The sequence below is a fragment of the Poecilia formosa genome, unplaced genomic scaffold (genome assembly GCF_000485575.1).
Source record: "Poecilia formosa unplaced genomic scaffold, Poecilia_formosa-5.1.2 Scaffold100, whole genome shotgun sequence".
NCBI classification, from domain to species: domain Eukaryota; kingdom Metazoa; phylum Chordata; class Actinopteri; order Cyprinodontiformes; family Poeciliidae; genus Poecilia; species Poecilia formosa.
In genome coordinates, this window is record NW_006800039.1 from 1,746,786 (window position 1) to 1,762,488 (window position 15,703).

At 38.2% G+C, this 15,703-nt stretch overlaps 2 protein-coding genes across 6 annotated transcripts in view; both read right to left on the bottom strand.

Moving 5' to 3' along the window:
* Nucleotides 1–8,183, bottom strand: part of nup214 (nucleoporin 214) — a 34,019-nt gene extending 25,836 nt beyond the window's left edge. The window contains exons 1-2 of the mRNA XM_016674732.1: nt 7,995–8,183; nt 6,234–6,361 (exon numbers count right to left, since the gene is read on the bottom strand). Of these exons, the coding sequence (XP_016530218.1) occupies nt 6,234–6,361; nt 7,995–8,036 (170 nt within the window). The 5' untranslated portion in view covers nt 8,037–8,183. The remainder of the gene's footprint in view (nt 1–6,233; nt 6,362–7,994) is intronic.
* Nucleotides 8,184–9,840: 1,657 nt separating this feature from the next.
* The window catches only part of nacc2 (NACC family member 2), a 36,999-nt gene continuing 31,136 nt past the window's right edge, over nt 9,841–15,703 (bottom strand). For 3 of the 5 annotated variants that reach the window (XM_016674733.1, XM_007558987.2, XM_007558985.2), the window contains exon 7: nt 9,841–15,653. In XM_016674733.1, the coding sequence (XP_016530219.1) occupies nt 15,136–15,653 (518 nt within the window). In that variant the 3' untranslated portion in view covers nt 9,841–15,135. The remainder of the gene's footprint in view (nt 15,654–15,703) is intronic. The other 2 variants (XM_016674734.1, XM_007558986.2) reach the window with 1 other exon arrangement.

Consider the following 15,703-nt stretch of genomic DNA (forward strand, 5'->3'; position numbering starts at 1 on the left):
ATTGGCCCTAATACAGACATCATTCTTGGATTGAACAGGCTGAGGCCACCAATCAATCAATTAATCAGTCCAAACAGTGTAGCTATGTATATGTTGCTGCTGTTTCATTGCAGAAATTTAGGAAAAACTAACCCCAACCCTTCAATTCAGTTTATTTATGTAGTGCTTATATAATAATGTTTAAATCTATGATTGTTAATGTTTAAATATGTGGAAGACTTAAAATCCTTAATGGATTATACTAATTCAAGCGTATGTGATGAGTGACAATTTAAAACAATGTTTACTATGTCTACTGTAAAAAAAACAAAACAAAATGTGTTAAAGTTCCAGTAAACATCTGACTGTAGGAGATCAATTATTTTGATTCTATTAAAAGGTCATCGTCTTTGACACAACTCAAAATGACAGCTTGAAAAATGTTTCAGTAACACCCATTTCAAACGTCATGTGGGCAATTGAAAAAAAAAAAAGAAAGAAAAAGAAAAAGAGAAAGAGAAAGAGAGGGATAATCTTCTCATGAGAAATGGGAGAAATAACGAATCCAAGCACAAATCGGTCCGGTTCCCAAAAAGTCTTACCTGGCTTTGGCTGCCTCTCTCCTTCCAAGGAGAGGGGATTATAAGGTGAGACCAGCTGCTTAACCCCAGGATTCAGATTGAGAAGCGCGAATGGGCAGAGTACTCCCTCTGTGGACAGCATCAGCATTGTGGGAGCTGGAGGCAAAGTCTTCTCGTCAGCTTTGGGAAGACAGAGAATGATGTTAACGTTTGTTCTACAAAACGTACGGCCACAAAAAATGGTTTAATTTAACAAAAAAAATAATCAAACGTTTCTTAAACAACACTTTCGGTCTCAGATGTAGAGAGTCCACTCTGACTCACCGCCTTCACTGTATTTAGCATCATTTCACTAATCAAGGAGTCGGGGGGGAATCTTTACAGCTCTTTGGCAAGGGAACACTCTGAAGCATCAATAAATGAAAGATCCAATCAAATATGGACATTTATATGGATTCGCGAGAGAAATTATTTGTGCTTTACACTAATCACATTTACAAGCGAAAGTGAAAGCTGTTTTTCTTGCTGTGCACAGAATGAAGACAAACTGCTCTTTGTCACCTTAAGTGTAAAATTCATGAGGACATTTGCTCATATGTTAGCAGCACACTCATCTCACGACCTTGCCTCCTTCTGCCCAGTGCTTAGCTTAAAAAGGCGCTCAACAGTCGTGCTTAAAAAAAAAAAAAAAAAACTTAAGATGCTTGATTGTGCAAAACACAGCCCACTGTATCTCTCTTCTTGCCAAACCTTCAAACCTTTGCTGCTCCGCACACCCACTTCTCTACACTTATGAAAATCTTGCACGGTGCTGGCTGCAGCCCAAATGTCAGAAATCAAGCCGAAATCAACATCAAAGGATCAAAATTCAGGATTCGTAACCCATATTAATCTGTTTCTGTCAAAATGTATATTAATGCTTACAGACAGATCAGCAAAGAGTGTAAAACTCAGGAGATCACAACATTTACTGCTCTTTTTCAGATGTTTCACATAGTTGCACTTGGATATTCAAAACCGTCTTGCATTTTGCATGCGACGTAGACTAAATACTTTAACCACTGTTGAAAGAATTCCTACCGTTTTGGATTACAAAAGCACATTTTAAGCTATTTGGGAGGCAAAAGGGTAAAATGGAAACAACAAAAACAAACACAGTAGACCTCATCAGTATTCTGCATTAGGATCGTCTGGGCTTTGTTGTTTGTTTTGGTCCTATAGTTGTCTGAGCAATTTTAATGAGTACATTTGTTCTCCCCAGATAACTCCGCATTTACTCCCCCCCTCCCTTCTTGCTCTACCCTACCTAATGCCTCTCTATAGATCAAAGTTTTGATGAGCCTACAATCATGTCGTAATGTTGCTCAAATTGCAGTTCGTTTCCTCAACAGGGAGGAAGTTCTTGACGTGAACGAGGAGAGATGTGACTAGACAGCAGCAGCAACTCTACGTGCGTGTCTGCCAGACTGGGCCGGCGAGGATGAAACAGTGCACTGAGACGGGTAGCTTATCACTATTCTTTACACACGCTGCAACGGAGCACTGCAGTGGATGCTGCGCGCACAAAGCAGCCTGATGGATTTCGGTTTCATCTGATCAATAGAGGTGTGTTCAGCAAAAACATTTCCAAGATGAAACAAAGAGGCGATGGATTGCTGCACGAGAGATGAATCGAGATGAAATGGAACGGAAACAGTTTGCAGAGTTTCTAAGACGAGAGTAACAGGCGGCGGCTTTCGCAGATCGACTTGTGAACCAAACGGTCGCTTCGTTGGCACGACCATCGCCTTTAAGAACGGCCTTGAAACTTTCCTTTTTGATCGTTACACCTGGCCACGTCACATCTGAGAAGCCACGAGACAATGGGGAGACACAACAATAGATTCTGAGAACCTCTCCTCTTTTTTTTTTCCTGTTAGTAAACGCCATAGTTTGTGATTATTTTTTTTTTCCTGTTTGTTTGTGTGCCTTTCCTACACCGTCAACCTGCAGACGATCAAGGCAGATGAACACCCATCGTGAGACATGATTCTCACTCTATTGTTGCTTTGTGCAGCTTCTAGACAAAGATGAAATGCAAGCCACTGTCTGTGGAGTTGCCCAAATAAAGATTTTCTTCTTTGTTATCAACACTAATCCACTTTTAAAAAAAAAATCTAATTCCAGAAAAATTCCACCCTAAATTAATTTTCACGTTACAGATTGCAACCTACTCAATAGAGAACGTAAAATTCAACGCTGCATATTTGACACATCAGACGTTCTGCAATGCAGTAAACAAAACAGTCTAGAATGTGTTTTGATTTAGTTTAATAACACAACTTTTCAATTATGCTTCATCTGCTTAAAATAGGGAAATAAAAGCAACAATATCAGCCTCCCCCTTAATGATGCTGTCCTCCAATGATTTAGTCATATTAATGTGCAGCTGCTTTATTTGTGACAGAAATGTGCAACTGTAACTATACTAGCAGCAAAATGAAAATAAATATAACAGCAGTGGTTTGGAAATAATGTGTGTCTGTATTAGTGCGGCAATTAGCACATGCTAATTGCTTTCTACTAAATACCACAGTACATTGACTTCACAGAGATGTGGAGGTGAGGTGTATTCACCACAGTTCAAGTCAATCAAACAACATCAGATTATGTTGTTTTTAGGTTTAAACTGGACTACATAAGCATGAAGTCAACTGAACTCAAGCATAATCAGGTTCAAATTATATTTAGAATTAGAATTTTATCATACATTTTACTTTCCTCTGCAAATCTGTGGATTTGTAAGTATTTTCCTACAGGCCCGGTCTTTTGAAAAGTCCTTCTCGCCTTGTTAAATAAGTTAGGTTTCAGATTTGTACTGTGAAAACTGTATTTTTCTTTTAATTATCCAATCTCATTTAAATAAGCAATTTAATTTCTGTAAATTTTAAAGGATAACACCTTTCGCTTAGTCTAGATAAGAACTAATCTACAAGTTTACCACACTTACTGATTTGGATCTCCTGCTGGCTTGTGTAGTCTATAGCTAAGCCAAGAGGCAGGGTGTCGTCATTCGTTTCGGTCACTGGAAGTTCTGCTCTACTAGCATCTTCTAGGAGCCAAACCTCCCACATCTACAACAACAAGCATCAGAACAAAGAACAAATCATTATTAGCAAGCTCTCGCAACTAATTCCTCGTTTCTAGTTTAGGAAATCTAGACAGACATTGCAGATGTTAACTCTACTTTATCACATTTATCAAGAAGCCATGTTCAGTACTGTGCATGAGATTTTTGTTACTTCAGACAAGGACAGAGTCAAAGAGCGATTCTCTTTCTTTCTATATTCAAAACAGAGATTTAACATGTTTGCTTTCTTTATGTTGTTTCTCTTTGTGTTACATACCCTGTCATCTTGTCTTGCAATGACGCTGACCTCAATCGACGCCGCTGATGCAGCCAACATAAGATCCCTTTAAAAACAACAGTGACACAGCAAAACTATCAATTCAGCATGACAATGAAATTCTACAAAGAGCACTTTTTTTTATTGTAGGCATAAAAAAAATAAAATAAAAAATGCTGACACTTACCAGTCTTCTATGTGACTGAGGAAGTAGTGATGCTGTCGCTCTGTGCAGCTGCCAAAAACACTCTCACCAAAGTTCAAATACTTTGGCTCCACTTTCTCATCCTTTTTCTGGAGGATTTGAATACAAATTATCAGTGATAAATAAACAAAAACATCTGACTATGTACTGTGTTCTGACACAAATTTGTGGTTTGTTTAAATGTACATTAATAGTTATCGTGTTTATATTACAGGTTTTCATCCATCTATCATTTAGATAATATCCTTAAACAGTTTCATAATAACTTATATGAAACATGAGACATTTTCGATATGCATAACCTGCTCTTCAGAGTTTTGCTGTGGAGTCTGGCACTTGTTTTCTGACATGGGAGGTTTCATATTGAAGACTATAAATCGAATTAATTGAATCGAATGAGCAACAGAGGTTTTGTGGCACTTACAGGGAGGGAGATCAGCACCAGCTCAGGAGGGGTCTCAAGACACCCGTCTGCGTAAGCATATGCCACTGCAAACACAGGTGTTCTAAGCCACAGCACATCCAGAGCTGCACAAGAAAATTAGAAACAAAGGCAAAAGTCAAAAAAGGTTTTAGTGCATGATGAATATACATGGTCAGAATATCAGAAATTGCCGAATAAAATGGAATCAGTTTATAACATGGAATATTTACAGTGCTAAAGCAATAAAGTACAGACTGTATTCGCTGCTGTAGTTTTTTTTGTGTTTTGGTTGAACAAACTCAGAGTGGGTCCTACATTTCAGCTGAGACCTGGCATAAGGACAGTGTCAGAGAGACGAAAACCCCGAGCAGCACAGAACCAAGTAGGTTTATTCAAAGTACCTGCCTTCTACTCAGGGCTTGTTGACCCTGCTTTCTGAAACGGGGGCCCTGATATATCTCATCAGTATGAAGACGACTACCTGGGCAGAAACAATTTCCTTTTCAATAAATCCATTTATACCTTTGACTGGGTCATCAGAATTGTAGAAAGGTGGACACGGGATAACTCTCTTCTCTTCCAGAGCCTTTTGAGCAATAAAAGATAATCAGTTTCACTCCTCAAAAAACAAAACAAAAAAAAAAACAAACAAGAATTTGATCTCATAATTGTAAATAAAATGCACTTACTGGTGTATACTGGCTGACTGTGGCATTCATTTTTCCCACAGCAACCTGCTTTCCTTTTGGACTCCAGCTAACTATATAGAGTAAAGTAAACAAGCAGCAACTGAGCCAAACAACAGGTATAAATGATATATGAACTGAATTAAATGTATATTTATATAAGTTAGACTTACGGCAGGTGACACCACTGTTAGCAGGTAGCTGGGCCTGCATCTTGACATCGTCTGTAACCTCAAGAATCATCATGCTGCCATCCGACAAGCAGGCAGCCAACATGGAAGGCTGAGCCGGGTTCCACTTCAGGTCCTGAACCAAAGCATCAGAGGCCACAGCTGGCTGCAGCGACGCAAATGGCAACTTCTGTGGTCTGGCCTGACAAAAGAAAATATGACAACTCCTTAAATAAATGAATGACTCACAGTTTTTTCTGGAAATTCTGAAAGTAGAAGGCTATAAAGCATTTTGAATGCATATTTTCACTTTTGAAGGTTATGTTTTACGTACGTCTCACAGCTTTATGTGTGCTTAAATATTTCCAAGAAACAGTTTTGGCGATCACACAAATTTCCATCAGAAATTTTTTTTATTTTTTTTATTTGCTTTGTTAATCACAAAATACTAACGGTAGAGTTTTTAAAACAAACATTTAAGCAGTTACCTTGTTTATAAAGGTTCGGACATCATAAAATGCGATGGACAAACCGGTCTCCTCGCATGTCCCACAAACTGACAAAGTGAGTTCATCACAACTCAGAGCCAAGTGGTGCAAAGACATGTCCCCTGTCACTTCCACCAGAGCTGGTATGCTTTTGACTAGAACACAGTAAAAAAAAAAAATCAGTTTCAGCACCACAACGACATGACATCCAGAACATTCTGTAACAAAGCCTGGATATGTCCTTACCTACTTCGTAGGAGCTCCCATCAGCTTTATCAGCAGCAAGAATATTTAGAGTAAGATACACTTTGAATGTTCGGCCAAGGCCAACAAATGTCAAACCATATTTGTTTGAAACAGTCAGTAGACTGGATCTGTCTTTTGGCATATCTTCAACAGCCTCAAAAACTTGTACTTTCTTCATCTGTCGGAACTGAAAATCCTAACAAAAAACAAACAAAAGGTTACGTACATTGTGGTCAAACAACGTGTGACTGTATCGGCTACAGTACATCCTTCCACTTTGTACCTTTAAACAAATTATTTTGTAACCACAACACGGCTATGTCCAAAATTAGTCAGATCCCAAGCAGGTTTAATTTTAAAGTTATTTTCAATCAACCGAGAAATTTGTTGACTTGCACAAAAAAAAAGAAAAAAGGAATGTCTAAAATTATTTATATCTTTCTCAATAATCTGTGGAGCGTTTTTGCAATCAACCCCATATCAGAGTTGCTGATCAGCTTTCTGTGTGTATTCTCTGTTGCTCTGTTGATTTATCTTAGGCGTAAAGACCCAAGTCTTTGAGGTTGAAAGGCCTCCATGTCATCACCCAAATATGCAGCTTCCTACACAGATTCGAATCAGATTCAAGTCACCAGTGTTGCTTCCAGAAATTTGATGGCAGACTTAAAAGATTACTTTCAACTTCAATCTGCCACAGAAATGGATGTTTATGGGATTAACTGTTCACTCAACTGCCCCTCACATCCTTACAGGGTTTGCCCGTTCCTATCTCCAATGGTCATTGGGAGATGGGACAGGGTACGCTCAGGACAGGTCACCAGGAAATCGCAGGGTGACACAGACAAACTACCATGTATACACACACTCAAACCTATGAACAGTTTAGGGAAACCATTTAAACTGACCCATGAATGCACAGGAAAAACAGGCAAATTTAATGCAAAAGGACCTCAGGTCAGGATTTCAACTCAGGACCTTCTTGTTGCAAAACACAAGTGCTACCAACTACAACACTGTGAAGATATGAATATTCATTTGGCTATGTTAAGGTTTTTCTTTCTATGCGTTTAGTTTACACACTTTGACTTCATCGAGTTTAAAAGTACTGTTTTTGGAGAGGGCTTTTAAAATCAGTTTTTCTTTTAAATAAAAGAGGGCGGGAAAAACGTTTGTTACTCTCCAGTCTCTAAGCCGGATTCAATGAAATGTTGTTTCGCTTTCAGTTTTGCTGTGGCGATCACGCACTAGCATTTTAAAAATATAAATAAATAGCTAAATCGTGCTTTATAACATATTTCCGCTCAACATTTAATAATAATAAAAAGAATGCTTTCATTCTCAGTTTTTGATATAGCTCTAAAAATGTACCAGCACAAGTAAACACAAGTTTAAACATAGTAATTTAAATAATGTTATACAACCACAAAATAAAACCATCCCAGGACTGCGCAGGAGGAAATGGTAACAAGACTTTGATATCACTGAAAATATGTGACATAATAACTGGATAGCTATTTTCCAAAGCTATTTGTTAACCCCATGAGTAAACAATATTTTTGCTAATGTTCCAGCACACGTAGCTAGCTAAAAACTTAGAAGACATAAATTATCGTCTACTTTAACTTAAGAAGCATTTAAACTAATACCATATAAAACACGTTAAAGTCAATGTTAATACTGTAGTTTAGTAAATACACGCAGAATGCCAGGGCAAACTAAGCCTAATTTTAAAACTGACCAAGGAGCTCAGTGGCTAAGCTAGTCACAAACAGAGAAAATGAACTGACGCAGTAGCTTCCACATGCTAATCTGTCAACACACGACTTTACCTTCATTTCCCTCTCGGGAGGGGTGTCTGCGTCGTCTCCCATTTTCAGTATCAGAAGCTACTGCCTTTTGCGAAAATCTACGGTATGTGTTTATTTCTTGAAAGTCCGTATCTCTGATAAAGTTTAGGTGAGCCGCATTAGCACAGCTGTGCACACAGCGCGCAAATTTGCCCTGAAGAAACGATCTCAGGATGGCAAGTCGATGCCAGAACACAGGATCACTGCGGTAGCTCAGGCCACAATGGAATCGAGCATTTAGTATTTTTATTTAATATTTAGTAATTTCTTTGTTTATATTTTTCAACACTTTTTATTTAACATTATTGTGCATATCCACATTTAATTAATTTGTTTGTTTGTTTATTTATGATCTGAAAACGTCAGCATTACCTTGTTGCTTTACTTTTCCAGTCAGTAGAAGTTTTCCAGTCAGTAGAAGTGGATAGTTACTGCATGGTAATTGTCTGCCAGCTGGCAACAAGCTATTTAATCCCAGATGATGAACTGAGTGGCTTTCATAAACAACCATGTGGAAAGACATATCCTGTGGTTGTGGAAAATATGTTAGTCTGTTTTAAGAAGGGTCAAGTCACTGGCATGCAAAGAAAACATCTAAGGCGACTGACTAAAACTGGAAGGAAAAACTGGAAGGAAAGCAGAGAACTATCATCTTTGAAAAAGAAATCTGGCTGGAAAAAACCTCTGAACGATCATAAATGGTGATCCATTTAACATTAACATTTGACAAAAAAAAAAAACAGTAGAACTTATGGCTTATGGTACAAGAGACTGTAAGAATGAAAGCAATAGCGTTTCTATTTGCAAGGAAGGCATGTGAAGGAATCACAAGGGATTTGGACTGAATGACCATAAGAAAACCTAAAATACCTCAAATGAATTGATAACCGACGTAATATTAAAATTAATGGTAATTTTTTAAAGTTTCATGATATTATGACTTGTATGATTGTGACTTTCGTTCTATTGAAGAGTGATGCTCGATAAAGAAGGCAATGATCATTTGCCAGATTACTTATGCAAATTTAAAAATTCTAATAAGACAGAAAGTGTACATCTCTCTGTCTCTCTCTCTCTCTCTTTTAATTTTTTTTAGAAAGGTTTGGATTTTTCACTGGAACAATTTTCTTTAATAGTTCCTTTATGTTAAATAGTAAATTTGGCCAAAAAAAAAAAAAAAGAAAAAAAAGGTAAAAGAAATCGACTTTCTAAGACTCCTTTTCTATCAAATATATTCTGGCAAAACCACGGCATTGGCTATTTTCTTTCTGTTGGCAACCCTTTAATGCCACGTTTGCATTGTACATATCTGAAGTACATCAGAACTTGCAAAACACATTTCTATAAGGCTCCCTCCTGTGTATAGGATTCATGGAGTCAGCACTATGGGCAGATCCCCAAACGCAGCCTTTCAGCTCTTGGAACACAAAGACACAAAGACAAATGAATAAGCCGCTCAGTACAGTACATGGTGAAGTAAGGACTTTTTTTATTAGAAAGCAGACATGTTTTTGTATTGCATTTAAAGAAATAAGGTACTCTTCGAATACACAACTTAAAACCCATGATGGGAAATACAACGATGGGAATGAAAGAGATTTGTATGCAACATCGAAAGTGGCAACTTGCATTTCCAGTATATATTATTGATGCTTGAGAGTCAGAAGGCGCATAAACATTTCAACATTTTGTCTCTTTTATGAAGCAGTATCAACACTAAAATAGCCTCATCCCAATTTGCCTGGGCCAAGCCCTGCTGATAGTCAGAACCAACACGATGATCAAAGTATGAGGTTGCATGATAAAATCTTCCTTTTTTTCCTCTCTCTCTCTCTCTCTCTCTCTCTCTCTCTTTTTTTTTTTGAAACATCTGTATTGTCGTCCATCATCAGGTCACCAAAAAGCCCAGAGAATGACAAATAAGGTCCATGCCAACTGAGGACAGCTCTGCCCAATGAGCACCAAGGTTTGAGTCAGTCCTTGCTGCAAACACGCACACACACACACACACACACACACACACACATAAAACCAAGAAGGCTGTAGTTGACACCATCGACCCTCCATTCTGAAAGTAAGCCAGTACAGAATGAAACGAGCTGAAAGACAAAAGCAAATAGCAAACGCACAGCAAGTCATTTCACATCCCCCATAGTGCACTGTTGGGCCTCATCCCTTTTCTGATTGTCAGCGCTCTGAACACATGGCTTTAAAAGTTGCATCTACTCGTCTGTTGCCTGTAGCCTTGGTCACCCTTGATGTTTTTTTTTTTATTATTATTCTTTTCTTTCGGTTTTCTAAGTAGTTCTAAAGTGCTGGCATCATTTTCGAGGACACAGACATACACGCACAAACTTTTCAGTGCATTTCTTTTCTTAGTTTCTGAAGATTTAGATGCACACACAAACTGGGTAGTTAGTTTATGTATGCCGCTCTTAATCAGTATTTTGCTGTCGATTATGAAAGAGATTACATTTTATGCAAACATTCAATGAAAGGCCAGGGCGTATGATTAGAAAAAAAATATACAGCCCCGTCGACTGCAAGTCGACTCAAGTCTCTGCTTGCAAACAGTGAAAACAGTTATTCAGCATAAAATACAGGGTGCATAAAGATCAGAGGTTTCATCGGGTCAGGGTGAACATCTGAATGGCATGCATTTTATGATACAAGTGTAATTTTTGCATATCAGTGTATAATTTTCAGGGTTAACCTTTCAGCAGAGCAAAAAAAAAAAACAAAAAAAAAAAAAACAATTACAGTGCCCATTATTTTTACAGTAAAAGAGGCAGAGAGCCAAAAGAAGAGGAGAAAAAAAAGTTTTGAATAAAATAATGAAAAAATTGTTTCTGCACAGCCACCAGCCCCATCCTGTTTCTCATTTGAGCTTGCAGTAAACATGACACTGGTTTCCATCGAAGAAACATGTAAAAATCATACACGTTATTTTACCTTTTTTTTTTTCTATTAAGCACCTCAGACGGAGCTCATTCTCTCATAGGTTAGCCATAACATTCTCTGAGAATTTCTCATTTTAAAGTGCAACATCACCCAGTTACCCATGCACAAGATGGAAAAAAAAAAAAAAATCAAAGATTCCAGGAAGCTAAAAAGGAAAGTTAAAAAAAAAAGTTAACAAACTGACTGTGAAGGTGAGGTTTTACAGAGGAAGACGCATTTGAGCGGATGCACAAATTCAACTACATCTGATTTTATTTACATATTTTTGATAGGTTTCCCCGTTTTGCTCAGCATGCAAGGGTGTCCGAGAAGGAACCGGTCTTATTGTAAATAAAAGCTTAAATAAACACAGTGACCCTAGTAAAGGGAGCAAAGTTTTTACATTCAAAAATGACATGAAAGAAAGTAAGTCAGCTAAAGTATGTCAACATAGTTAGAGTCATAATTTTAAAGTTTAGAATAACAATTTCAGTAAGAGAAAAGTCTAATCCATACAGCCTCCTTGGCTTGTTTGTTTCTGAACAACTACTATGGCACAGACCCACATTCACAGTCTAAGGCACTGCTCCACACTTCTTTCATCACTGCAATGGAGTATATCACATTTTCCTAGGTCCTTACAGCTACTGCACTCTTTTAATTAGAACTGCTCTGAAAACTGTGTTAAATTGAATGCAGAAAAAACACATTCTGTTTAAAGACACATCAGAGAAAGCAGAGATTTAATTGTACAGATTCAATATCGTTTAATCTCGGACCTCTTTCACCGATTTAATAAGGGATTATGGTGGGTTTTGATTTTAAGGTGGCTTGCCTTTCAACGTAAATGTATTTGTTTTTAACTGTTCATTTAATTTTAACACAGCTAGCTTATTTGACAAAACAGGAGGTGAACCCAATAGACAAAAAAAAAGTAATATTTTTTTATTTATTCCCTCAGAAGAGCAACATCAAATAAATTAGACAAGATGACGCTATAATTTAGTAAATCTTTTCATTTCACCACTGGATGAGCATATTTAAAATCATGTGGAGTAACTGAACAAACCTCAGTTTTACACTTATTAGGATACTGCTGCCTGTGCTTCGACACACTGGAAGACCTGTTTGTATCAATTTTAAAAATATTTAAGCAAAAACATCACTATCAGTAAAGTTAATTTTAAATTTCTTTTTTTTTTAAGTTTGCAATTTATGTCAATAAAAAAAATGAAGCCACATACTAAACAAAGAGATTCAATAATTTACTATATCATAAAAAAAAAAAATAAAAAAAAAGACTGTGACCGTCACCATAGCAATGCTACAATTTACATTCAACCATCATCTTGGCCATTCATAACCCTGGCTTATCTGGGGCAGATTACAGTTCTTCCCAAAGGGGGAAAAATATAAAATAGAAAAAAAATCAACTGTAAACGTTATGAACATTACCTATAGTGCAATCCTGACCCTGTTTTTTTTTTTATATGCAGGGCTATCTAAAAGCTTACCCTAAAGATCCAAGATATACTTGTCGAAGATGGAGAAAAATTTGGCCCAACCTCTAAAGTGGCACATCACTGACAAATACATAACAGATCAAATTTACCGGGAGCATCTCCTTAAACCTCCTTAACCTCACTTGTGCAATCACCACATTTTTTTTATTTTTATTTTTTAAGAATATTTGTGATAAAAAATTTTAATTTACGGTCTACTTTTGTAATTGAATGTTCTTCGACTGCTGACTGAAACCCACGACAAGCAAAGAACAAGGGGCGACATTCAACAGTGCATCATTTTAAATCAATGCATGAAAGAAAAACTATAAAGAAAGGCTCTTTGGACTGGGTCCTATGCATGGCAACGGCAACAAGCGTGAAAACAGACATCAAAAACAGAAAACAGGCTTGACGAATGCACGGCCTCAGTCCCCCCCACCTCCAACAACACACAGAAACAGTCATCATCAATAGAGACCCGTTGTTTCTATCTGAGCCCACAGAGTGCCTGATTGACTATGCAATCAGGGTAATGTGATGGCGATTTTGCAGTCTTTTGCAGGAGCCGCTTTTCCAGAATCCTTGGCTTCCCCCCCACTCGCTCAACTCTCTTGAGTGCAAACGCAGTAAACCGGCGTAATTTGCTCTTAAAAGTTTTCTTTAAATAATTTACCCACCAACTCATTTCCCCCTTGGAGAGCGAGAAATCAAACCAACAACAAAAACAGGATGGAAACAGGACAGAATTGACTTGGTACATTTCACAACACCTCATGAAGGTGGAACAGTACTCCTCTCTGGCATTGCTTTTGTTTTTTTCAGTGTAGTGCACTTCATATATTCACTCTTCTCCGTTTAAGTGGACAATACACTCTGCAGAATTCGTACAAATAAAAAAAAACAACAACAAACTCAGACTAATTCAATGTCAGAAACAGTCAAAGCAGGGTTACATCAAGATCATTTGTAACGTTTGGCGGCCTTTTTCCAGAAAGAAATGGAAAAAGTGCTTCTAGTTTTTAAGCATCACAGCTCCAGGCAAAAGTAGCTGTTATCTTATTTCATTGCAGAAATGGGACTCTGCCGTTCTCATTAGCAAATACTGCCAGCCATTGTTTGGATTAATGCATGCAAGTCTTGACATTATCTCATGGTTTTTTTTTTTTTAAATTCATGTCTGCATCTCCAAGAATTCTGTGATTTTTGGAGTTAGAAAGCACTGCAACATATTCTTTTGGACAGTGTGCCATTTGATTACATCAGTACATTAAACGCTTGGATTACATAAGTGTAATGATGAATGAGCGAGTGTTTGTGTGTTTATTTGGATGTACATATGTGCGGCTTGGGAGGTGTGGTCTGGAGCAGACACAGGCATCACATTGACAGTCTTGTCTGATATGTCTGACTAGATATGCACGAGAAACCAACAAATACGTGTGATAGATTTGTTATGTTGCATTTGTTCTTGGAGTTATGGGGAAAAAAAAAAAATCAGTAATTGCGGAAGATAATATTTTTGTAATTTTCATCATAAAAGTGACAACACAGTGTGTTGTAAAAGTATCCATACTATTGCAAACTTTCATTGTATTTTATAGGGAATTTATGTGACAAATCAGCACAGAGCATCTGTTTCTTGTGTGTGTGTGAATGCGCCTCACAGTCACACACACACAAGAAACAGATGCTCAATTTTAAGCAAAAAATAAAAATCTAAAATATTCTCAATACTCTCAATTCAATTTGATGAATTCGGGTTACAGAAATCCCAGTTAGTCATTTCTGCAAATGACTAACTGTAAATGACATTCTTTTCAAAGGGAAAAAAAAAGGACAAGAACTTTCAGTTTTGCTGTGCAAAGCTGCTCAGAAGATCTGAAATTACAGTGAAGTTCAGGAAGTACTGACTCAGGTGTGGGGGTGAATAAAAAAATGTATTTGTTTAAGAATAGTAGAAAACCCTACAGCATTGACTCAAACTCGTTTCACATACATGCACTGGTTTTTGTTGGTCTGTCACGTAAAATCCAAATAAAATTCAATAAAGTTTGTAGCTGTGACAAAAAAAAATTGGACAGGTTCAAAGCAATGCAAGGTAAAATAAAGGCAAAGGTTTCTTATTTTCTAGACAAGCCTTTCACAGTACATTCTATATGAATAGTAATGGGATGCAAAGTGGTCTTGCTGTAGAGATATGTTTCTCAAATACAATTTTCCCCAAGTCACGTTACGAAATAATATTACACTGCAAACTACAACCTGCTGCAAACCAGCTGTTGGTGGTGTCGCACTGATATGATGAATCATTACAGCCATCTGTTTTGTTATTTGACCTTTTGGAATAATGCTGCAGACGCCCCAAGTGCTGAATACATACTTGGACCCGAACTGACTAATGCCATGCCTGTGTATGCTTTTAATAGCTGTTTCTTTCTTCTTCATCTTTTTTTATTTTATTTCACTGCATGTAAGTCTCCAAATACACAAGCACACACGAGCGCATGCATGTGCGACCAACTTTTTTGTCTGATAAAAGTTGCGAGTGCAGCTTTGTGTGTGGAGAACAAAATTTCCCTGTCGAGGAAGCATGGAGGAGAGGAAAGAGTGACGGACGAGACGGCGAGAAGAAGTAAATGTGAGTGTTACACGCATTTCACAACATGGGGGAGGGACGCTCAGTGTCCGTTCAACCTCAGATTTTGTCCAAAACTTTCCGCCCCCTGCTCGGGGGGCGTGTCTGCCGATCCGACCACCGACACCAAGATCGGCGCCCCCAGTGATCGGTCCGCGCCCTCCGATCCAGCTTCGTCGTCATCCTCCTCCTGTTCCTCCTGGACTGCTGCTTCGCCTTCACCCTCGGCTTCTGCCCCAGCCGACCCTGCGCCGGGGCTGGCCGCATGAGTCCTGAGAGGGTCCTTGCGTTCTGGATACAACCGTTGCTCTAGGCTCTTCAAATCATGCTCGAAGGAAAGGGAAACTCCTGACTGAGGGGCACTGAGGGCTAGGTTCAGACCAACGGCGGCAGCAGCACTCATGCCCATGCCCGCCCGGTACACTTCCATGCCGTCAGGCAGCATGGACTTGATCTTTGGGAGCCATCTCTTGCGGACCCGCCTTGCGTTTGTGCACATGTCAGCAGCGATCACATTCATTTCACTCTCCTTGAAGTTAGGGTTAAAGTTTTGACAGTAGACTGTAAAAAGAGGAGAAAACAGCCATGTCCACTTAGTCAAACAGCTCCTA